We start from the raw sequence: 25,019 nt of genomic DNA on the forward strand, positions 1-25,019 counted from the left end.
TGTTACATTTAACTTGAACTTTGCAATGACCTTCTAACAGGTTTCTGTTTGCATCTTGTCCCTCTATTTAGCCTATCAACCCATAAGCCACTATGTTCCTCTAAAAACAGAAATTGAATGGTTGTCACTTCTCTGTCCAAAATCCTCCACTGACTTTCCACACTGAGAAAGGCAAAGTCCTTCCAGTTAACCCACAAGATGCTGCAGTGAACAGGACCTCAATCCAGCTCTGACCTCAACACCTGCAACTCCCAAGCTTGCCTGACTCCAGTCACACTGGCCCTTCTGTCCCAAGCAAAATTCTTCTTCATGACCTTTGAACTGCCGAGGGTGCTCTTCCCCACATTACAACACGGTGCACACCGGCAGTGAATTTACATCTCTGCTCAAATGTCCCCTTAAACAAAAGGCTTTCCCTATCCATCCAATAGTTCCACTGAACCCGCGCATCCCTCTCATCATCACTGTGCTTAAATTTCCCAGCACTGAACTGACCACCATCTGATATACAATATATTTACTCATTTGTTTATCAAGTGCCTTAATCCCAAGTAGAATGTGATCACCATGAAGGCAAAAATCCTGACTCACTGCTATAGATTCAGGGCACCAAACAGGGCCTGACATAAGAGAGTATGGACTCAAAACACAGACACTACTACTTGTTAATGAGCTGACCTCACACAAGCACCCTTAAACTTCCTTGCCTCAGACTGCCCATATGCAAAAGGGAGTTACTGGTGGTACCTACTTCTTACAGCTTTTTTGAAAACTAATACACTATTTCAACACAAGTCAAGAAGTAATGTTTAAGTACATCAGGGATCTGAAATACAATTTAAAAACATGGTTTAAGGATTTTTAAAACCCATATCCAACAATTAGAAGTATAAGCAAATTATACCCACACATGTAGCAGCTCTCCAACCTCACTAATGGCCATATGTATGGGTTAAAGATAGGACCCAGGTGGGTACAGCGGAATCCTCCTGCCACCAATAAAACAATTATTAAATAGAGTAAACAATCAAATATCCAAAGTAGCTTAAACCAATAATCAGTTTTATTTTTTCTCATGTAATAGGAAGTCTGGAAACAACAAATCCAGGACTACTGCAGACACTCAAAGAAGCCACGGGGGAAGCCAGGATCATTGTGATTTTTCTGCTGTTATCTCCCCCCTTCAGCCTGTGGCCTGCATCCTCACGGTCATAAGATGCACCTTGAACACAAGATTCTGAATCTCTTTTCAAGGTGAGAAGTAATGAGAAGAGCAGGAAAAAAAAAAAATGTAGAGAAGAATCTAGGTAAGAATGACTCTTTTTCAAGAGCTTTTTTTTACAGCCCATACAGTGATATCTGCTTATTTGTCAATGGCCAGGCTGTGGACATGGACTGTACTAGCTGCAGGAAAACCTGTAAGGGACTTTTAAAAATAGCACACCTTACTAATCAGATGAAACTTGGACTTTCTTGATATAAAGAATGTGAGATACTGAAGGAGCAACTATATGTTACTCTTGGCTGGATTGGAGGCCAAAAACATTCCAAAGGATCAATCTGATGAAGACATCCTGCTCTGATCACAACTGCATTTGAATTAGATACTTGTAACAAACAGGTACTAAAAATACCCACATGTTACACAGCATGTAACACTATTCTAAAAAATTCCATCGGTCAAGTAAGTTGTCCAAAAGGAAATGAACACATATTGAGAATGAAATTATAGTAAAAATACTATATACAAACCTTCTGTGATGAGGCATAAGGGTTATTTGGAAGAGCATGATCTTAAAATTAAAGACTTAAAAATTCATGAGCTGGGGTCCACTTTCATGATGAAAGACTGATAAGTGCAATTCCACATTTACTAAGAAATCCCACTGGGGAGTGAATTCTCATATGCACAAGTAACAGGGCTGTGGATGAAATTATCTCCACACAGGGATTGTCTGTAGTGTGGGTTCTCATGTGTTTCCTGAAAGAATTACACTGATTATAATTTTGAAGTTTTAAAGAGAAATTTCTCCTAGTGTGAGTACCCACGTGTTTCATAAAAAATGGAGGGATTGTTGGCTAAGGTTTCTCAACCTCAGCAATATTGACATTTTGGGGCACATAATTTCTCTATCTTGGGGGAAGCCCCTGTCTACTGCAGGATATTTAACAGCATCCCCGATGTTTCCCAAAACATGCCAGTGGCACCTCCCCAGCTTTGACAACCAAAAATGTCTCCAGACGTTGCCAAGTGTCTCCTGGGGAGCAAAGTTATCCCCAATTGAGAACCACTGCTGTAGACCAAGGACTGGCAATTTTTTTCTGTAAAGGGCCAGACAGTATTTTAGACTTTGTCAGCCACACATGGTCTCTGGCACATATTTTTCTTCTTAAAAATGCAACAACTATTCTCAGCTTGCCAGCTGTACAAAAACAGACAGCTGGCCATAGTTTGCCCACCCGTTACCGACTTTCCCATGTTCCTTATTTCATAGGTTTTTCTCTTCAGTGTGATTTCTCTCATGAGGAATACAGTGAGACCAGGAAAGGTCTGTCCAGTCTTGGAATTTACAGAGATCCTCCCTGGTGGGCTTACTCTTGTGCCAAGAAGGTACAAGGTGATGCTAAAGTCATTTTGACATTAAATATCAGACTAGGGTTTCTCCCCCTAAGTTCTCGTTTGTTGAGAGCTGAACATACACTGACGGCTTCTTCACACCACAAACACGTGTTTTCTCAACTATCTTGAGTTCTCATGCTATCTCCAAAGTGATGTGGAAAAACCCAAGTCTTTCCACAGTTATTACACAAATTGGATTTCTCCCAAGTTAACACATATTCTTTTGTGCCCGGTGAGATGAGTTCATCAAGGCCTCCTGCCTTCCTTACACCCGCCAGGTCTGCGCGCTCGTGTTTCTCTTTAAAGAGATGTGTCACTGGAGCCTTTTCCACACTGATGACGTGAAGAGCTTCTCTCCCCGGTGCGACTTCACGTGACTCCTGAGGGACGAGTGATCACTGAAGGCTTTCCCACAGACCAGGCACTCGTAGGGCTTCTCCCCGGTATGTATCCTCCGGTGCACATTAAGGTTCGAGCAGATGCTAAAGGCTTTCCCACAGTGATCACACTCGTAAGGCTTCTCTCCTGTGTGACTCCTCATGTGTGTCTTAAGGGTCGACTGGTTTCTGAAGGCTCTCCCACACTGTCTGCATTCGACATGCTTCTTTACGAGATGAATGCTCATGTGCCTCCTCCGCGATAAATAATCACCAAAGACCTTACCGCAGGCGGCACACTCGTAGCGCCTCTCTTGAGTGTGTATTTTTCTGTGCGCAGTTAGGTTGGAGCTTGCACTGAAGGCTTTCCCGCAGAGATCGCACCCATACGGTTTCTCTCCAGTGTGGGAATTCATGTGTGTCTTAAGGATGGACTGGTTTCTGAAGGCTTTCCCGCACTGTCTACATTCAACAGGTTTCTTTACAATGTGAATTCTCATGTGTTTTCTCCGTGACAGGAGGTCCCCAAAGGATTTCCCGCACTCTTTACACTCGTATGTTTTCTCTACCATGTGGTTCTTCTTGTGCAAGTTAAAGTTGGACTTCCATCGGAAGGCTTTTCCACACTGTGTGCATTTGTAGGGTTTCTCTCCAGTGTGGTTCCTGATGTGCTCTTTGAGATGTGAGGGATGCTGGAAAGCTTTCCCACAGTCGTGACATTCGTAGGGTCTCTCTCCAGTGTGTGTTCTTCTGTGTGCAATGAGATGGCAGCTCCTGCCATATGCCTTCCCACATTCATCACACTTGTAAGGTCTCTCCCCAGTGTGAACTCTCATGTGTATCTTCAGTGCGGAGAGGGTTCGGAATGCATTTCCACACTGACTGCAGTCAAAGGGTTTCTCTGTGAGATGAGTTCTTGCATGACTCCTAAGAGCTGAGGGGTCATTGAAAGCTTTCCCACAGGCACTGCACTCATAGGGTTTCTCCCCAGTGTGTATTCTCCTGTGCCGTGTAAGGGAAGCACTTGTGGTGAAGGCTTTTTGGCACTGATGACATTCATGCATTTTCCTCCCATTGTAAAGGTTCACATGTTGGGTTACATGGGATCTGTTCTTGAAAGTCACCCCACAGTCCTGGCGGTGATAAGGCCTCTTGCTAGTGTGCCTTCCCATTTGCTGAGTCAGATGAGCACCCATGCTGAAGACGTCAAACAGGTTAGCATATTCACTGGATTTCTCTCCAAGCTGACTGCTTTCCTGTTGATGAAAAGGGAGGGTTGACCAAGACATTTCCCATATTCATTACATTCCTAAGACTATCCCTAAATAAACTGGCATGAATAGAAGCGCATCATTATGACTAATGGTGTCATAATTTGCAGTGCAAAAGTACTGCTCCTGCCTCATGTGGACTCCATCAAAGAAAACAAGTGAATGCTATGCTCTGAGGCTCCACGTGTATAACTTTCACAAAGCTTTTTGCATATACTTTGTTAACTGTTTAAAACTCAATTAAGCCCCAACATTCAACATCTGAGACACAGTTATAGAAATATTTACTCACTGGAACTTCAAGTGAAGAGGTTTGGGGTCAGGTTTTAGGGTTTTCCCCAAATCGGTAATATTCAGTGTCTCTGACACTGTTTCCTCTTGGGGACCTGCCTGGTTTTGAGCTGCTTTTCTAACTCAGGCTGCCCCTGTCTTCTCCCAATATGGAAGATCCAGAATTATCCCAAGGAAATCTTACCATTGTCACACCATTAGATGTTTCCTTCCCCAAAATATCTTCCATAAGAATTGACCATTTGGTTTTAGATGGAATCTCCCAATCTGAAACAAATTGGGAAAATATTAACTTGCTGGAGAAAGAAAATGGAGGGATGATGGTGACAAAAACAGAGGTGGGGGCTTCCCTGGTGGCGCAGTGGTTGAGAGTCCGCCTGCCGATGCAGGGGACACAGGTTCGTGCCCCGGTCCGGGAAGATCCCACATGCCGCGGAGCAGCTGGGCCCGTGAGCCATGGCCGCTGGGCCTGTGTGTCCGGAGCCTGTGCTCCGCAAAGGGAGAGGCCACGGTAGTGAGAGGCCCGCGTACCGCAAAAAAAAAAAAAAGAGGTGGCTTTCTTTGCAAATATTAACCCTAAAGAAGGAAAGGGAATATGAAAGGGGAGAACACACATGAGTAAAAATGACTGAAAAATCTGGTTATGTGAGATATTTGGCAGTGACAAGGGTAGAAATTTAAGCTGACTCACTAAGAAGCACCTCTTCAAAGAATGACATTGATAATGACAATAAGAGTGAGATCAGGAATGTTGAGTAGGAGAGAATGGGACAAAGGACCCATCTGGACACATGACGAATTTAAAGAAGAAGGAACATGGAGACCAAAAGAATTGTGAGAGGATGGAGGGACAGTGAAAGAGAAAGAGCATTTTCAGGTTTCCCCGGGTGCTGTTTCCGCATGGATCTCTGTCATCCCAACCACTGGAGAGAGCAGATTCTCAGAAGCACCTGTGTCTGCCTGGTGCTCACCGGGACAAGGGCCTTGGCGAAGTTCCTGCTCTTCTGTCCTCAGCTCCTCTTCTTGCTCCAAGTGGGAGATGAGGCTGGGTTTGCCCACCTGACACCCTACTCACGGGGAAAGACACATGTTGAGGGAGGATCGTGCAGAGGACAACCCCTTCCATTAGTCTGGGGTCAGTGTTTTGGTCTTCAGTGCTCTGAAGATGGACAAGTCTGACTTAGGAGCAGCAAAATGATGGTGCCACATTTCTAAGGAACACAGTGAAAGGCTTTCATAAAACACAAAACCACAAATACCCACACATTTTGCCCTTCAAAAGAATGAGGATTTTTTTTTTCTTTTTGGCCGTGGCGCACGGCTTGTAGGATCTTACTTCTCCGACCAGGGGTTGAACCCGTGCCCTTGGCAGGGAAAGCTCAGCGTTCTAACCACTAGACTGCCAGGGTTGAGGACGTCTTAACTCAGAAAACTATGCCCAAGCTCAGACACACTCGACAACCTCTGAGGGCAATGCAATGGACAGGTTTCAATATCCAAGGTACCATCAAGGCAGGCACCAGGTCGGCTTGTTCATAACTGTGTTCCGAATCCCCACACAGTTTCTGGGTCACAGCAACTACTTACAACAAAAACATTTCATTCATGAACGAATAAATGAACAAATGCCGCCAGCCTTACCCACTGAGGCAAGGTTGCTATAGTTCTCCAGCATCACATCTTTGTACAGTTTTCTCTGAGAAGAATCCAGCAAGGGCCACTCCTTCTCAGTGAAGTCCACGGCAACATCCTGGAAAGTGACTGAGTCCTGAAACACCACACACATTTGGGGTCGGTGAGAACCCAGCCTGTATGTGTTCAAAGATGGCTGAGGCTAAAGATTACACAGGAGAGACTCTAAACACAGGATTTTCAATACGGGGATCTGGGGTCTAAACATTTACTCTAGAAGTCACTCCTCAGATGTCTTCTCTTCCAATGAGAAATCTCATGAGATAACCTCATTGCTTCAAATGCAACTCTGACATGGGATCAAACCTGCTTCTACTCCAAACCTGGCCTGAGAGCTTTGAGCTATACTATGAGAGAAACACCTGTTATATAAGTTATTTCGCCTAACATCCCTGATACCAGGACAGCCTCACCAACTTCTCCCGCTTTTCCTCTTGCACCCTGATCATGCATCGATCAGCCTGGATAAAGATCTAAAAGAGGGCTTCCCTGGTGGCGCAGTGGTTGAGAGTCTGCCTGCAGATTCAGGGGACACGGGTTTGCGCCCCGGTCTGGGAAGACCCCACATGCTGTGGAGCGGCTGGGCCCATGAGCCATGGCCACTGAGCCTGAGAGTCTGGAGCCTGTACTCTGCAATGGGAGAGGCCACAACAGTGAGAGGCCCGTGTACCACAAAAAAAAAAAAAAAAAAGATCTAAAAGAGTCCTAACATGTGATGTTGCGGGCATTCTAGGGAAGTGCCTCCTCCACCCCCAGGGGCCTTGAGATCTTGGTGTACCTGGGAACCAACAATGGTTGATGTATGAGGCTCCAGGCCATTGTATGCAAACAGCTCCACATCCTGGGGACAGGAATGGTCTTTTGAAGAAAGAGGAATTTCTGACTCATGGACATAGGCAGGCTCCTGGCTGGACATAGCTAGAGAAGAGAGGACCCATGAGGATTAAAGCCCACCTGACATTCGCAGATCAGGAAACGGTCTCACGCTAACGATATGTGTGCAGTGCACATGCCCCAATCTCACGTTCCCTCACACACTCACTCACACACACTGTTGTGCAACAAGCCAGAGAAGCCCTGCTCTACTCAAGGACAGGAAAAAGGGTGGTGGGCCTACATAGCCATAAAGATAGTGATATATATTCTCGATTTATGGGTAAAGAAATAGAAGTTCTGAGATAGAGCTGTTACTTCATCCAGACTTATCAAAATAATAAATGGGATGCCGCAGGGTTACCAATTACCAGTATCCCTCCTTACACAGCAACTACAAACACTCCCTGCCTCACCCAAACTCACAAAGACACTGAATCAGACACAGTCACCTGGGGAGCTCTCAGGGCTTCGCTCCCACCCCCGTTCAGTTCATGCATCCTCCTCCACTTCTAACCTGGCAGCCCTCCCACTAGCTGTGCACATCCTTGCCCTCAGTGAAGGGGCAGGGGCCACTGAAGCTTGATTTCTGAGGGCATTCATCCCCCGAAGAACTTACCACATGTGGGAGACAGACCAAGAGCTGCCATCCTGCGAGAATGATAGTAAATTTGCCTGAACGAAAGCAGGGCACTGGCACCAGAAAGCTACTCTCTCGCTCTCATGGGACTCTTGGAGCAGGCATCTGTAGTAAATGAGAAAAAGACTACTAGGTGTAGCCAAAGGCTTTCTGTCTATCCCACTAACAGGACAATTCTGACTTTTGTTTTTCAGCGTTTCCTCTTTGGAGCAGCCTGTCTCAGCTTGGGCCTTAACCTTGCTTAGGTAAAACCTCCAGGCAATGTGGTGGAGGTCCCTGACCTACCTCAAGTAAGATTCAGATTCACTCTCTCAAGTAATTTGTCCCCAGTTACAATTCTGTTAAACTCTGTCACTCATTGAACACTTGGGTCCCAGACTTCTTCAACTTCAAGGCATAGTCCTCCTGGCTTAGGATGGCTCCAGCATCCATGAGGACTGGTCCATCTGGACCATGTGTTCTGATCGCCAATGCCTTTTGGCCTCCCCCACTCCACACCAACATACACACCTGTGGGCCACAGCCCAGGCCTTGTCATCACCAGAATCGGATTCACTTCACAAAAAATGATTCAGAAATTTGCCCTCTGGACAAAACCTCCTACACAACATGCTTCTCACATAAACTCTACCACTTAGAGGGGATTCCAGGTCACCCAGGCTTCTACCACCTTGCTCCCTAACAGCAAATTCTTCTTCACTGCCCCACCTATTCAGCTGAGAGATCCATCATGATCCATCACTTCTACAAATTTTTGTCCAAATTCCTTTAATCCTCTACCTAGTATACCCCCAGTGAGCAGAAGACCAGTCTGGGATGATTCCAACCATCTGTTTCCTCCCTGAAGGTACTTGGAAAGACCAGTCTGCACACACCCAGTCACACTATCAGCTTTCAAAACACAGTCACTAACCTTGAAGGAGCATCTATACTAAAGAAAAGCATAAGTGGTAATCCAATCTCCCCAAAACCATGTAAAAATCTCACCAGTTTTCCTAAACCCAAAACTGTCTTACATGACCCTTGCTTTCAGCAAATAATCTTGCATTTCATTTCACAGTAATCACAACTAAAAAAACATAACTCAGCAAAGAACTGGAAAATGAAACTTAAAAAATACTTTCATTTATAATAGCATAAAACATATAAAGCACATAGGAATAAACCAAATAAAAGCTATGAAACCATGCTGGAAGAAATAAAAAACCTAAATAAGTGAGGAGCTATATCACTTTCATGGGCTGCAAGAGTCAATATTATTAAGGTATTCACTCTCCCCAAATTCATCTGCAGATACAACGCAGTCATCACCAAAATCTCAGCAGGTTATGTTCTAGATATTGACAAACCAAACCTAAAATGGGTACCAAAATGCAGAAGATCTAGAAGAGCCAGAACAATGTTAAGAAAGAAAAATAAACTTGGAAGATTCATATTACTAACTTTACTACAGAAATGAAGAGCTGTTGGAATAAGTATAGACAAAAAGGTCAATGGAACAAAACAGAAATAGACCTACACATGCATAGTCAAATGATTTTCAATAAGGGAATAAAGTAATTCATTAGGGAAAGTAGTCTTTTTAATAAATAGTGCACCCTTCTATAGTCGGTAGATGGGATGCTGCCCAACTAATAAATCGCCGAAGAAAGCCAATTAGATCTTCAAATTAGGAAAAAAACAAGGTGCTGCAAGAACTTAACGGACAAAAAGGAACTTTGACCTCCATTATCACTGCATACACAAAAATTTGAATTAAAAAAAAACTTTTTGAGATAACTCAGACACCAAAAAGTAAAATCCAGAGAACACTTTAACAACATTGAGTTACACAACATTTTAGACTAGACACAAATAGAACTAAACATTTAAAAAAACCAATAATTAGACTTTACCAAAATTAAAAATTTCTAGTCATCAAATGACATTATTAAGAAAATAGGGGCTTCCCTGGTGGCACACTGGTTAAGAATCCGTCTACCAATGCAGGGAACACGGGTTCGAGCCCTAGTCCAGGAAGATCCCACATGCTGCAGAGCAGCTAAGCCCGTGTGCCACAACTACTGAGCCTGAGCTCTACAGCCCACAAGCCACACTACTGAGCCCACGTGCCACAACTACTGAAGCCTACGTGCCTAGAGCCCATGCTCCGCAACAAGAGAAGCCACGAAAACGAGAAGCCCGGGCACCACCTGCCGCAACTAGAGAAAGCCCACGCACAGCAACAAAGACCCAAAACCGCCAAAAATAAATAAATAAATAAATAAATAAATATTTTTTAAAAAAGAAAGAAAGAAAATAGATAGGCAAGCCACAGATTGGGGAAAAACGATATTTGCAGTACGTACACCTGACAAAGAATTCACATTCAGACTACATAAAGAACTCCTACAAAACAATAATAAAATATAAGAAAAAACTCAACAAGGGCTACACTTAGACCCTTCACAAAATTTAATGAGGAACAATAAGCATGACAAGGTACTCAAAATCATTAGTCATCAGATGGATGCAAATTAAAACTAATGGTATAACATTTTAATCCACCAGAGCAGCCAAAATTAAAAGACTATAAACACTAAATGGTGGCAAGGATACAGCATACCCAGAACTCTCATATACTAAAGGTGGGGGTGTGAAATGGTTCAACCACTTTGAAAAACAATGCTCCAGTTTCTTAAAAAGTATACCTACCATTTGAACTCAGCAATTCCTCTCCTAGATATTTACCCAAGAGAAAAAATTTAAAACATGTCCAAAAAGATTCATATAAAAATGGTCATAGCAATCTGATTCTTAATAGCCCCAAAGTGTAAACAATCTAAATATCCATCAACAAAAGAATGAATAAGCAAACTGTGGTATGTAGAGTGGAATACTACTCAGCAACGAAAAGAAACTACTGAGACACACAACATGGAGGAACTTCTATAATGCTGACCAACAGAAGCGAGACAAAAAAAAAAAAAAAAGCTCTATAACTCCAATTCCACAAATAGGTAAAATTTATTAAGGTTGATAGCAAAATGTGTTTATTTAAGTCAATAGAAGGAAAAAAGTTGGTTGCCTCCTTGCAGGAATATGATATGGTGGCAGAATGAGAAGCAAGAGGGAACTTTCTGGGGCAACTGAAATATTTTTTTTTTTTTTTTCAGTTAGTGGCTATACAATGTACACCGTGTCAAAAAATTCATCAAACTGATCACCTGAGATATGTGCATTTTCTTGAACGTAAATTATACTCTACTTTAAAAAAGTTAAGTGGAGTCTTTCTTACTTTCATGTCTCCAGTTACACAAAAATTCCTCCCACAACTGACCTATGACTCCTATTACCAGTAAGATGTCTGCCCTCCCTCCCTTCTAAAGCCAACCTCTTCAGATGTGCCTCGACTACAGTTAGCCCTCCCTCCAGAGCAAAAGCTTATAAAGACAGTCCACACTATCTCCCTAATTTAGTGTACCTAATGTCAATTACCATCATCTCCATCTTCACAGAAAATACAATTACTCCTGTGTCCTGCGTCAATGGAATCCAGTAAGTGCATTTCAGTCTTAGATCCTCAGCAAAATTTGGTGTCTATTTTCTTCGAGAATCATTATCTTTCTAGGCTTCTATATAACTCTCTCCCTGGTTCTCTCTCTACTTCTCTTGATACTCTGTCAAGGTTTTTTCAGAAGGTCTCCTTCTACCATTAAAGGCTAAATTTGCTCAAGAATCAGCCCTTACCCTGTTGCTCTTCATACTCTGTGCTTTGCCAAGGCTTCCCTTAATGTCCCTTAATTTTCATCTCCAACACTCAAGGTCCAATATGAATTCAAAATCATATCCTCACTGCCTACTAATAGCCACCAAAGAACATCTCTACAAAAGCCTGTTGAGCCTGTGTTCCTGGGCTCAACAAAGAGAAACAGTAGCCAGCCCTCTGGCCGCTCACAAGAGGGAGGTGGGGTATGGGAATATATGTATACATATAGCTGATTCACTTTGTTATACAGCAGAAACCAACACAACATTGTAAAGCAATTATACTCCAATAAAGATGTTAAAAAAAAGCTACAACTTAACTGCTCCATTCCATAGCTCTAATCACTTAGAAACTAAAGAAAAATCCACACAACCTTCTTCACATTACAAATTTAAATTACCTTCATATGAAAAAACTTGGCTTTCTCTGTTAGCTGACTCTCTTTCTCCTAACAAAACCTGTCACAATGTATTTTTATGTTTTTACTCCCTTGTTTTTATTTCCTTGTTTTATACTCTGTTTCCTAAACTATATAGTAAACTAGAAGAGTGCACCACTGTACTCAGGTCCTAATCCACTACCGGATATTAAGTAGAAAATGAAGGGGGGTGGGGGCAGAAAAGGTCAATGAATAGAGAACAGACTGGTGGTTGCCAACGGGGAGGGGTTTGGGGGAGGGATAGAGTGGGAGTTTGGGGTTAGCAAATGTAACCTTTTATATACAGAATGGATAAACAACAAGGTCCCACTGTATAGCACAGAGAACTATATTCAATATCCTATGATAAACCATAATGGAAAAGAATAATAAAAAAGTATGTACATGTATAACTGAATCACTTTGCTGTACAGCAGTAATAAACACATGATAAATCAATTATACTTCAATAATAAAATAAAGTAGACGTTTTAAAACTCTTGAAAAAAAAGTCAATGAATTCTACCTCTTACACCACATGTCTCCAAATCATTTAACTTTCTCCAATTCAACACCCAGCAATAGTCTGGATCATATATGCTGGACCATAAAAAAGTCTCAAATTTAGAAAGATAGCAAATGTACTAGATTAGAAATTAATAACAGTAAGATATCTAGAAAATACTCAAATATTTGGAAGTTAAAGACACACAAATAATTTTATGTAGAAGATGAAACAATGGAAACTTAATAAATATTTTATACTACATGAAAATACAACAAATAAAAATGTGTGAAATGAGATTAAAATCATTCTCAGCATGAAATGTATACAGTTAAATGTCTACATTAAAAAGTGGACAAGCACAGTGAAAATCAATGAACTACACTTACAAAAAAAAAAGAAAATTAGGGTTTTCCAGGATAAACCATAAATTAGGCCAAACACAATTCTCAACCAATTTTAAGACAAATAATAGCAAAATATATTCTCCAACCACAATGGAATGAACCTAAAAAACAATGATAGAGGGAAAACTGGAAAATTTACAAATACATGGAAATGAAACAACACATTCTCACACAACCAACAGGACAAAGAAGAAATCAGTGGGGAAATTAAAAAAAACTCAGACAAATGAAAACGGAAATATAACACAGCAAAACTGATGGGATGCAATGAAAGCAGTGCTCAGAGGGAAATTTATAGCAGTTAATACCTACATTAAAGAAGAAAGATCTCAAACAACCTAACTTTACACCTTAAGCCACAAGATAAGAGCAAACTAAACCTAAAGGCAGCAAAAGAATTAGAACAGAGATAAATGAAATGGAGAGCAGAAAAACTAGAATCAACAAAAGTTGGTTCTTTCAAAAGATCAACAAGATAACTAATATCAGAAGTAAAAATGGGGACATTACTACCAACCTTACAGAAATTAAAAAGACTCTAAAAGGGTGTTCCCTAGTGGCCTAGTGGTTAGGACGCCAGGCTTTCACTGCCAGGGCCGGGTTCAATCCCTGGTCAGTGAACATCCTGCAAGCCGTGAGGCATGGCCAAAAAAAAAAAAAAAAAAAAAATCCACATTACAGAATAGAAAAAATATTTTAAAAAATAAAGAGAATACCATGAACAACTGTACACCAACAAATTAGGTAATCTACATAAAATGGACAAATTCCCAGAAACATACACTTTACCAAAATGGCCTAGAGAGGAAATAGAAAATCAACAGGCCTATAACAAATAAACAGGCGCAGTCAGTCATCAAATTCTCCCAACAAGGAGAAGTCCAGGACCAGATGACTTCACTGGTGAATTCTACCAAACACTTAAAAGAAGAATTAACACCAATCCATTCAAACTTTTCCAAAAATAGAAGAGGTAACATTTTTCTAACACAATCTTTACGGCCAGCATTACCCTGATACCAAAACCAAGATAGCACAATCTCAAACACCTCTGGACTCCTAAAGAGACCAAGCTACCTGTATACATGTTAAGCCTGGGGTGGTGTTTAGACTCTATGTCGCTGATATGTTGTCTGGTTCTCAGTCAATGTCACATTATTCTCCATAAGACTCAAAGGGGCTTCCCTGGTGGCCCAGTGGTTGAGAGTCCGCCTGCCGATGCAGGAGACACGGGCTTGTGTCCCGGTCCGGGAAGATCCCACATGCCGCGGAGCGGCTGGGCCCGTGAGCCATGGCCGCTGAGCCTGCGCGTCTGGAGCCTGTGCTCCGCAACGGGAGAGGCCCGCATACCGCGGGGGGGGGGGGGGGGGGGAGGGAGAGACTCAAAGAACTGACCAAAGCAGCCAGCTTTTATACCTTTCAGACAAAGAAGCAATAAATTTGTGAAGAACTGACATGACAAAGTTTGGGCCTGAGGTAGTAAATTGGTAAAGAAGTAACAAATTTTGTTTATACAGCCTTCTCAGCCCTGAACTTCATATCTATCTCTGGAGATAAGGATGTCTCTTTACCTTCTGGTACAGGGAAGGTGCCTTTCACACGGGAGATTTATTTCCTACTTTCAGGGTAGCAAAAAAGGGTCAGAGTGTCCTTCTCACGCCAATTGTTTCTTATGTAACTTTAATTTAAAATAACCAATATGCCAAAGTGGCATATTTTGGGGCATCTTGCCCTGACCTCCATCACTGCTAATCCATATGTCATAGTTACCCCAGTCATTTATTGTTTGGCTGAATTAATCCTTTAGCAGTTTGGGGTTTTTTTTCATATAGGTGATTATCAAATCTCATTATGCTGATTTGTTATAAATTTAGCAGTTTCTGACATACAGCCAAGTGATTCGGTTATACATTTGCCAAGCATAGTACCCCGCACATAGAAATTATTTTAAAATATTGAATGAAGAAAAGGATATATGAATAGTAAAATCAAGTTCAAATGATAAGTTAAAAAAGATCACATTACTTTAGTATCTTCTGGTATCTAGGACAACGTGTCACTCATGAGTTTTTCTTTGTCAAAAATATTGGATATTCTCGAATATTTTCTTTTGCAGATGAAATTTATAATCAGCTATACTATTTGTATAATGTATTTTCATTTTCATTAATGTTTTGTTATTTTAATGTCTTCATTTTCTAAGTGTTTCTAAATAGGCACATCAATTTATTGAAATGATCTTAACGTTAAAATGTTTAGAATATTTCCAATTTTTCACAAGTAGAAAAACAACACTTGGAAGAAATATTTGCAGCTAAATTTTTGCAGTTTTTTTCAAGTTATTCCTTAGAACGAATTTCTAGATAGTGAAATGTTTAGTCAACATTTATGACTAAACATTTAGTAAGTGTTGCCAAAATGCTCCCAAAACTGCTTTATCTGCAGTCTCTTTAGCTACACACATATTTATCATACACTAGAAAAAAAACACTTGTTTGCCAAGGTGATGAATTATGTTCTTTTCAAATTAAAAACTGAGTAGGGATGTAAAATACTGTAGAACACAATTTTATAGCTTGTTAACTGGAAAATAAGGGGCAAGCTGTTTAATTCCTTGAGCTGTAATTAAATGTTACCAAGCACCAGTCTTATCTATTTTCTAGAAATGTGAACAAACCAGATGTAATAAAACACAATTAGAAAAATGTAATACTCTTGGGAACAACTTATGAAATTGGGTGAAGTAATAATAATAAAAGTAGCTGCATTTCTCTTTGAAAGGTTTACAAAGAGAGTGAACAGCACTGCACTGGTGGGAACCCAGGTCCCACCTCATGTTAAGCACAATCCAGTGTTGGGTTTACCTGAACCCCACAGAAAACCTATCAGATGGGTCTTATAGCACCATCAGAGGTGTGCAAACAGGCTCAGAGAGTTTAAGTAACTGCCAGAAAATTGCATAGCAGGTGGCAGGGGTGAGACCTGGGCTCTAATTTCTTTAACTGCAAAGCCTGAGTTCATTCCTCCCTTTGGAGGTGGCAGTGGGGGCATGGTTTTATTTGATAAGTACCACCTGTGTGAGAACAGTGAGGGTTCTCAGAGATTCAAGAATACTACATCAGCTGATGTAGTAGATTCTCAACAAATATTAGCTCCCTTCTCTTTCCTCTTTTGCAGTGAGGAAATATACACAAATGTCAACCATCTTTCATTCATTTCTAGATACCATGTTACCTGTCTCCAAATGAGATCAGGTGCTGCCACCTTCTGGGTATAAGGAGGTATTGCAAGCCTTCTGAGGTCGAACTTGAAACAAACCTTTGCCTTTCTCAAGTAGAGGATTTGGGTTCCAACATCAGATTACTAAGGAGAGACTCGATAAGTTTAAAAAAAGAGGTTCAGAGTCACTGAAGAACAAGGTCTCCACCCTCACCTCCCACTTATTCCTCTATTCTCAATTTACAAACTTCTGCTCAAGTTTCTGTCCCCCAACTTTTCTTGCCAACATCAATACCGATGCTACAAATAACAACATAAGCATGCTTACTATGTACAAAGTATCTCCTGAGTCTTTCCAGGGACTCTCATTTAATTCTCACAACTTCCCCAGGAGGTAAGCAGTATCCTGAGAAAAGTGGGGCATGTACTGAAGGGTTAGGTCATGTGACGAAGGTCACAAACAGGGGCTAATGAACCTGATTCCAGAGCCACACATGTCCCCTCTCAAGGTGACCTCTGCATGTGAACCCCCTGACACCAAATCAGGAAACAGCTTTTTCCTGATTCTTGTCTTGCTTGACCTCAATACATGATCCTGCCCACTACCAACCTCCCCTCTCTCCCTCTTCCCGGGGAACCTCTGCTCTTGGCCACTGTGCATCATATCCCAAGGTCGTCCTCCTCCATCTCTCCCATCTCAATGGCAATGCTCTTTTGGAGGCTCCTGCTCCTGGTCCTTCCTCCTTTGCCAGGATCCCTAAGGGCCAGGGTTCTCCTGGGCCTTCCTCTCCCCCATCCCACACATGTTCACACTCTGAAATCCCTCCTCCCTTGAGTACTGACATCCAGGTTCTGATTACACATCCATGAAGGTTGTTGTCTGTCTGTCCTTGAGACCTCAGGTGACCCCATCTTGCTGCAAAAGCCCAGCTTTCTTGCCCATGGGGGCTCCATTCAAGAATGGGTTCACGGACTTCCCTGGTGGCACAGTGGTTAAGAATCCGCCTGCCAATGCAGCGGACACAGGTTCGAGCCCCGGTTCGGGAAGATCCCACATGCCGCGGAGCAACTAAGCCTGTGCCCCACAACTACTGAGCCTGCAGTCTAGAGCCCACGAGCCACAACTACTGAGCCCACGTTCCACAACTACTGAAGCCCGTGCGCCTAGAGCCCATGCTCTGCAACAAGAGAAGCCACCTCAATGAGAAGCCTTTGCACCCCAACAAAGAGTAGCCTCCACTCACCGCAACTAGAGGAAGCCCGGGTGCAGCAATGAAGACCCAACACAGCCAAAAAATAAATTTAATTAATTAATTAATTTTTTAAAAAAGGACAGATATCTTTCAAAATCATTCACAAGCTGGCGATAAATACTCAGAAATTTAAAAATGTGTAATTTCTAAAACGACAATTACAATTGCTGAAATAAAGGTAAAATGGCAGAGACTAGGTAAATAGCTTTATCAGATTACACACAGCCCCCAAAAAATTGTTTTCTAGAGTATCACACAAAGTGTGGTCCCCCAGCCAGATGCATAAACACCATCTAGAGAGCTTTAATAATTCTGATGCCCAGTTCATATCCAAGTCCAACTGAATGAGACTCTTTGGAGCAGACTGATGTATCTGTTTTAACAAGCACTATAGATGACTTTTATGCAGGCTTAAATTTAAATACCACTTCTAGAGAATAAACATGAGGGCACACAGATAAAAAGATGATAAGTATAAAGAGCCATGGGGGACAGAGGGAAAAGAGCTGAACTGATTCTAAATAGAATTCCAGAGGGAGAGAGAAGCAGCACAGGAGTTATTGCAAAATACAGTAGCTGTGGATTTCTCATTTCAAAAAGCAAATATAAAGTGATCGAAGATAAAAACAGATCACAGATACAACAACACTGAACCAGAGAAACAGCAATGGCAAAAAGAATATTTTAACAGCAGCCAGGGGGAAAAGCACAGGTTACCTTTAAAGCAATGATTCCCAAACTTCAAGTTGCATCTGAGTCACCTGGAGGGCTTGTTAAAACACACTGAAAACATATTTTATAAAAACAAATCAAAAGGGCTTCCCTGGTGGCGCAGTGGTTGAGAGTCCGCCTGCTGATGCAGGGGACACGGGTTCGTGCCCAGGTCCGGGAAGATTCCACATGCTGCAGAGCGGCTGGGCCCATGAGCCATGGCTGCTGAGCCTGCGCGTCCGGAGCCTGTGCTCCACAACGAGAGAGGCCACAACAGTGAGAGGCCCGCGTACCGCAAAAAAAAAATTCACATTGCTAGGCCGCATCCCCAGTTTCTGATTCATCAGAAACTGGGGATGCAAGAGTATGCAAGAGTATGCATTTCTAATAAGTTCCCAGGTGATGCTGATGTTGTAGGTCTGAAGAGTACACTTTAAGAATCACTGCTTTAAAGAAATAAACATTAGCCTGACACCTGACTCCTCGCCAGCAACAATGGAAGCCAGAAGATAATGGAACATCTTCATGGCTCTGGAATAAAATATACAGTCCTTTAGCAAACAAAATATCTACTAAGATGGCAAAATAATGGTATATTTGGGCTTGCCATTCACAGAAAAGAGAAATTCTAAACTACGTATTTTAGAGAGAAAGAAAAAAATCAAGGAACCAAAGTAAACAGTGTTAAGAACTTACATCAAAGAGTCCAAAGAATCAAAGTAAGCATACAAAATGGAAAATGTGTGGGTAAAATGCAACTAAAAATGACTGTATACAGTGATAATCTCTTCTAAGGTTTAAAAAAAGATAGAATTAAAATGCATGATCACAAAACCATGTAAATCAGGAGAGTGATAACATATCAAAAATCTAGGGACTTCCCTGGTGGCACAGTGGTTAAGAATCTGCCTGCCAATGCACGGGACATGGGTTCGAGCCCTGGCCCAGGAAGATCCCACATGCTGTGGAGCAACTAAGCCCGTGTGCCACAACTACTGAGCCCACGTGCCACGACTACTGAAACACGTGCACCTAGAGCCCGTGCTCTGCAACAAGAGAAGCCACTGCAATGAGAAGCCTGCGCACTGCAATGAAGACCGAATGCAGCCATAAATTAATTAATTAATTTTTTAAAAATCTAAATTTCATGAATGAACATGAATACTCCAAAATAACCACTAAAATAATAGACATAAATAAATTCAATATGCACATAAACATGTAGATAAATTCAAAATATGCAGAGAAAAATGTGGAATGAAAAAAGTACTCAAATCAAAGGAAACTAGAGGAAAGAAAAAAGGATGTTAAGGGACAAAATGCTTCAACTAAAATACAGATATTCTCAAAATGGAATAAAAACAATCCAGTTATATGTTGTTTACAGGAGAAAGGATATAGCAAGAATGGAAATTTTATTTTTTTATTTTTTTTTTTTTTTGCGGTATGCGGGCCTCTCACTGTTGTGGCCTCCCCCGTTGCGGAGCACAGGCTCTGGACGCGCAGGCTCCGGACGCGCAGGCTCAGCGGCCATGGCTCACGGGCCCAGCCGCTCCGCGGCATATGGGATCCTCCCAGACCGGGGCACGAACCCGTATCCCCTGCATCGGCAGGCGGACTCTCAACCACTTGCGCCACCAGGGAGGCCCAAGAATGGAAATTTTAAAAAGATATACAAGGCAAATACTTTTTTAAAAAAAAACCTGGTTTAAATATATTAATATCAGAATGAATTAAGGCAAAAAGGTTAATAGAGAAAACTGAGGAATTACAAAAAGAAGAGGTACAATCCAAGAAAAAGCTGTATATATGTCATAATAGCCTCAAAAATATATCCGTGGTAGGACTTCCCTGGTGGTGCAGTGGTTAAGAATCCGCCTGCCAATGCAGGAGACACGGGTTCGAGTCCTGGTCGGGGAAGATCCCACATGCCGGGGAGCAACTAAGCCTGTGCGCCACAACTACTGAGCCTGCACTCTAGATCCCGCGAGCCACAATTACTGAGCCCTCGCGCAACTACTGAAGCCTGCACGCCTAGAGCCCATGCTCCTCAACAAGAGAAACCACCTCAATGAGAAGCCCGCGTACCACAACAAAGAGTAGCCCCCACTCACTGCAACTAGAGAAAGCCCGCGTGCAGCAAGGAAGACCCAATGCAGCCAAAGTTAAATAAATAAATTTATTATATATATATATATATATCGGGCGGGGGCAGAACTCTAAGGAGATGGACAAAGCCACTACCAGAGCTCTCAATAATATGTTCAAGCAGACAATTCAATAACTATATGCAGATTGCACAAGACGAAACAGTATTTCCTAACTATAAACTCCAACCACACATGGGGCACAATGTGTGTCTCAGAAAATGGCATCAATCTCTGACTATAGTGCAAGCAAGTTAGCAAACAATAACCAAAAGATAACCCGAAAAACGTCACAGAAATGGAAATTAAAAGAAAAAGGCCTAAATAATTCACACGCCAAAGAAGTCATAATATTTAGAACTGAAGTATAATAAAATACTATCATGTAATCCTTTCGGATATGCAGGTTCCAATGTAAGAAACTGTAAAGAAACATGCCAAAAAGGTAAAAGGAAGACAATTATAAAGAACAGAAAGTTATGAAATAGAAAACATGTACATTATAAAGTGGTTCTTCGGGGCTTCCCTGGTGGCGCAGTGGTTGATAGTCCGCCTGCTGATGCAGGGGACACGGGTTCTGGCCCCGGTCCGGGAAGATCCCACATGCCATGGAGCGGCTGGGCCCGTGAGCCATGGCCGCTGAGCCTGCACGTCTGGAGCCTGTGCTCCGCAACGGGAGAGGCCACAGCAGTGAGAGGACCGCGTACCACAAAAAAAATAAATAAATAAAAAATAAAGTGGTTCTTCATGAAAAACAAAATTGACAAAATTCTGGCAGGATGTATTTTTTTTTAAAAAGAACATATAAATACAAGAATGAAAACCTAGAAAACACTACACTGGCAGCAAGCATTAAAAATATAATAAAAGCACATTATTAACAACTTTGACTATACAGTTTAGCCTTAGATGGAATGAATAAATTCCTAAAGAAATTTTACTTACCATAATGAAATAGAGAACTTGGATGCCCTATGACTCTTAGAGAACTGAAACAACAGCTTTAAAATTTTCCGCCAAGAAAATTCAGATCCCAATGGTTTTTCCTGGTAAAACTCCCTTTTAAGGAACAAGTTATTCTACTCTTAGGCAAAATATTCCAGAGTTTAGGGGAAAAAAAGGAACACTCCCACCCCACTTTATGAGGCTGGAATAAACCTGACACAGAAAAAGAAAATTACAAGCCAATTTCACTCAAACATAGATGCAAATCATCAAACAAAAACACTAGCAACCAGAAACCAAAAATGATAAAACAGTACATATCCTTTCCAATTTAGTTATTTTACCAAAGCAAATTTAATGTAACATTAGAAAATCAATTGGTTTAACTCACCACATTATCAGGTAAATGAGAAAGTCCTAGTTTTCACTTATTCATTCAAAGCACAAACAGAACTAGAACCTACCACAGACCAGGCATAGTTTGCAAAAGGTGACTGAAATCCATCAACATCAAAGTAGTTGCTGGGGGCAGGGGGGGCGAAAATCACTGTTAAAAGCTTACAGCTGTCCATGACAAAAACTCTTAAATTAGGAAATAGGAGACTTCTTTTACCTAATAAACGCTTTCCAAAAAAAAGCTTCCGGCAAACATTCAAGTTAACTTCCCTTAAAGTCAGAAAGAAAATAGTACTGCTTCAAGTTTGCTATCCAAACTCTATTCAATGCTACTCAAAGTCCTCAGCCTGTCTAGCAAAGAAAGTAAATAATAAAAAATGTGTGTGATGCAAAAGGAAAATATACACTTTTCTAGGAATAAATCTAACAACAACAAACCAAACCCTTAAATCGTTTTTGCTGATCCTCATAAAACTTTATTGAAAGACATTATACAAGATATAACTTGGACTTCCCTGGTGGCACAGTGGTCGAGAATCTGCCTGTCAACGCAGGGGACACAGGTTCGAGCCCTGGTCTGGAAAGATCCCACATGCCGTGGAGCAACTAAGCCCGCGAGCCACAACTACTGAGCCCACGTGCCACAACTACTGAAGCCCGCTGGCCTAGAGCCCGAGCTCCGCAACAAGAGAAACCACCACAGTGAGAAGCTCGTGCACCACAACGAAGAGTAGCCCCCACTCGCAGCAACTAGAGAAAGCCCGCACGCAGCAACAAAGACCCAGCACAGCCAAAAATAAATAAATTTATTTTTAAAAAATGATATAACTAATTAATTGTAAAATTCAATGGCATAATGATGCCAATATTCTCAAAATCCATATATATATTCAACACAACTTGAAAACAAAACCCCGGTATGTGGAACTTTGTAAACTGACTAAAAGTTAAGTCACAAAATACCTGAAAAAGAATGGATAGGTAGGTGCATGTAATCTTCTACAAGATATTTGGAAATATCTAAATTAAAATGGGTACTTCTATCAATATGGAAAGAAGGTGTCTCTGAAAATACTTTAGTGTAAGTCCACCTACAAGTAATTACCAAAATTAGTAAATACATTTTTGAGAAAACATATAAACAGTAAAATCCAGGAAGAAAATCATGGGGAAAGAGAAGGACGCAGTTTATGAGAATACAGGTTTCCGAGGTTTCGAATTCTTATTTTTCTTGGCCTGGTTTGCAGATTCACTTTATTTTTCTTTTAATTTTCTGTGTTTTCATATTTTTGTGGGACATATATGTCCTATATTCTGATAAAAGAATTATTTGAAGGGAAAAAAATAAACAGGAAGTACCAAATAAGATGGTAAAGATCAATGCAAAATATTAGTAATCACAATAAATATTAATGGACTAATTCTCAAATTAAAAACAACAATGTTGAAGTGCATTTTAAAATCTAGTTATAGGCTATTTACACGAGAGTCAACTAAAGTAAATAAAGATAAACAACCAAAAAGTTTAAGTGTAAAAAGTATTCAAGACAAATGCTAACAGAAAGAAAACCAGTGTGCTCCTATTAATGTTAGACAAAGCTGACCACAAAGCAAAAAGTAGGTAGTTTATCTTTGCGGTCTCCAATTCCTGACACACACACACACACACACACACACACACACACACACACACATGCGGTCTCCAATTCCTGACACACACACACACACACACACACACACACACACACACACACACACACACACACACACACACACACACACACACACACACACACTCTCTCTCTCTCTCTCTCTCTCTCTCTCTCTCTCTCTCTCTCTCTCTCTCTCTCTCCTGAATTCACTTCGGCCGGGCTTTTCTGTCCCCATCCCAAGATGTCAGTTTTTTTGGACCAGATCACCAGTGCCTCCCCCTCGTCGCTAAATACAGTGGTCCTAAACTTCATCACTAGCGTTTCATACAGCTCATCACAGGATCTAAAACATACTCCTCCTGGCTGCCTGGCTTCCCGGTCCCAGGTCCCTGTCCCCCGTTACCCCTCCCTGCCTTGTGGGCCTCTCTTGTCCTCAGGAAGGCGGGGAGTAAAGGGTTAAGTGAGGAAAGTGGGTCTTACATCACGGAGGGTAGAATCACAGGGAGCAGAGGTCAAGAAAGCTGCCGCCGAAGGGACGAGAAGCTCATTGAAAGGTCCGGTCTGCGGCGGGAACCAACAGCTCGGAAGTGACCGCAGTGGACCACTCCTCTGCCCATGTGTACAACAGCAATCGCCTCCGGAGAGTAATGGCTTCCGCTTCACTTCCGCCTTCTACGTGTCGCGGGACTTCATAACCTGCCTCTAACCAGGAAGCACAGACGGAAAGGATTCTGGGAAATGTAGTTCTGGAGTTTAGACGGGCAAGGCGGGGTTACCTCTGTGGAAACTGCGGATGGCGCTCATTTCCCCCCAACTTCTAATTGTTCAAGTGCCTCGGGACTCAGTTCTCAGGACTCTTTTCGTTTTATAATCCCTGTGGTAGCACTGAATCTTACCTCTTTAAGTACTGTGTATACACTCAAGAGTCAAAATTCCACCCACAGTCCCAGACCTCTACCCTGAATGCCAGACAGAATGAGATATTCTCTCTCCACTTGGGTTTTTTAGAGACACATTTAAAGTCCACAAATCAAACTCCTGACTCCACCTTATCAACTTCAAATAATAGCAACCCCATCTTTCCACATGTCCATTGTAAACCTTGGCAACATCGTGGGCCCTTCTTTGTCCCATTGAGCCAACAGGCAATGCTCAGCTCTACCTTGACCATCAACCCAGAATCTGATTGCTTTGCCAGAAATGTTTTTCTTGTTTCTGAGTCATGAAAGGTCACAGCAGAACTTGAAACTGGCCCCGCTGGGCAAAAAACCCTTTCTGGGTCCCCCATTTCTTATTTGTAGGATGAAGGCTTCAGCCTCCTAGACTTTCCCTGAGTTCCAAAGGGCAGATTCAAACAGCTGCTAATCAGGGAAACAGGGAATGCAGAAACAGTGGAGGAATAGTCAAGAAACTATAGTGCAGCGATTAAAGCAAGATCCTGGTCCTCCTCAAGGGATATACATAACAATATCTTTGAGTTCTTCTGAATGAACTAAGGTCCCCAATAAGGCCCCCACCCAAGTAGATGATGGTAACTTCTGGCTGAGCACAAGATTCCTGTAACACTGCCCTGTTACCTCACCACCAACCAATCAGAAGAAAGTCACAAACCCTGAAGCCCTCACCCCAAAATTTTGCCTATAAAAACTTCTCCCAGGAAACCACCAGAAAGTTCAGAGTTTTCAAGCATAAACCACCCCTTCTCCTTGCTTGGCCCTGCAATAAACCTGCCTCTGCTCCGAACTCCAATGTTTTTTGTTTTGTTTTTTTTTTTTTGGCGGTACGCGGGCCTCTCACTGTTGTGGCCTCTCCCGTTGTGGAGCACAGGCTCCGGACGTGCAGGCTCAGCGGCCG

The 25,019-nt window shown here is 41.9% G+C and overlaps 1 protein-coding gene across 2 annotated transcripts; it reads right to left on the reverse strand.

The window, feature by feature from the left end:
• Nucleotides 1-1,041: 1,041 nt before the first annotated feature.
• Nucleotides 1,042-23,810, reverse strand: ZNF317 (zinc finger protein 317). Of its 2 annotated transcripts, XM_060093972.1 has the most exons (7): nt 23,646-23,810; nt 7,744-7,869; nt 7,030-7,169; nt 6,201-6,327; nt 5,531-5,626; nt 4,744-4,826; nt 1,042-4,253 (listed from the first exon to the last, which is right to left on the reverse strand). In XM_060093972.1, exons 2-7 carry the CDS (start codon nt 7,772-7,774, stop codon nt 2,934-2,936), a joined length of 1,797 nt encoding a protein of 598 aa, XP_059949955.1. In that variant the 5' UTR covers nt 7,775-7,869; nt 23,646-23,810; the 3' UTR covers nt 1,042-2,933. The 2 variants fall into 2 exon arrangements, with proteins under 2 accessions (XP_059949955.1, XP_059949956.1); XM_060093973.1 differs by lacking the exon at nt 7,744-7,869.
• Nucleotides 23,811-25,019: the final 1,209 nt, after the last annotated feature.

Source organism: Mesoplodon densirostris, chromosome 3 (genome assembly GCF_025265405.1).
Source record: "Mesoplodon densirostris isolate mMesDen1 chromosome 3, mMesDen1 primary haplotype, whole genome shotgun sequence".
Taxonomy (NCBI): domain Eukaryota; kingdom Metazoa; phylum Chordata; class Mammalia; order Artiodactyla; family Ziphiidae; genus Mesoplodon; species Mesoplodon densirostris.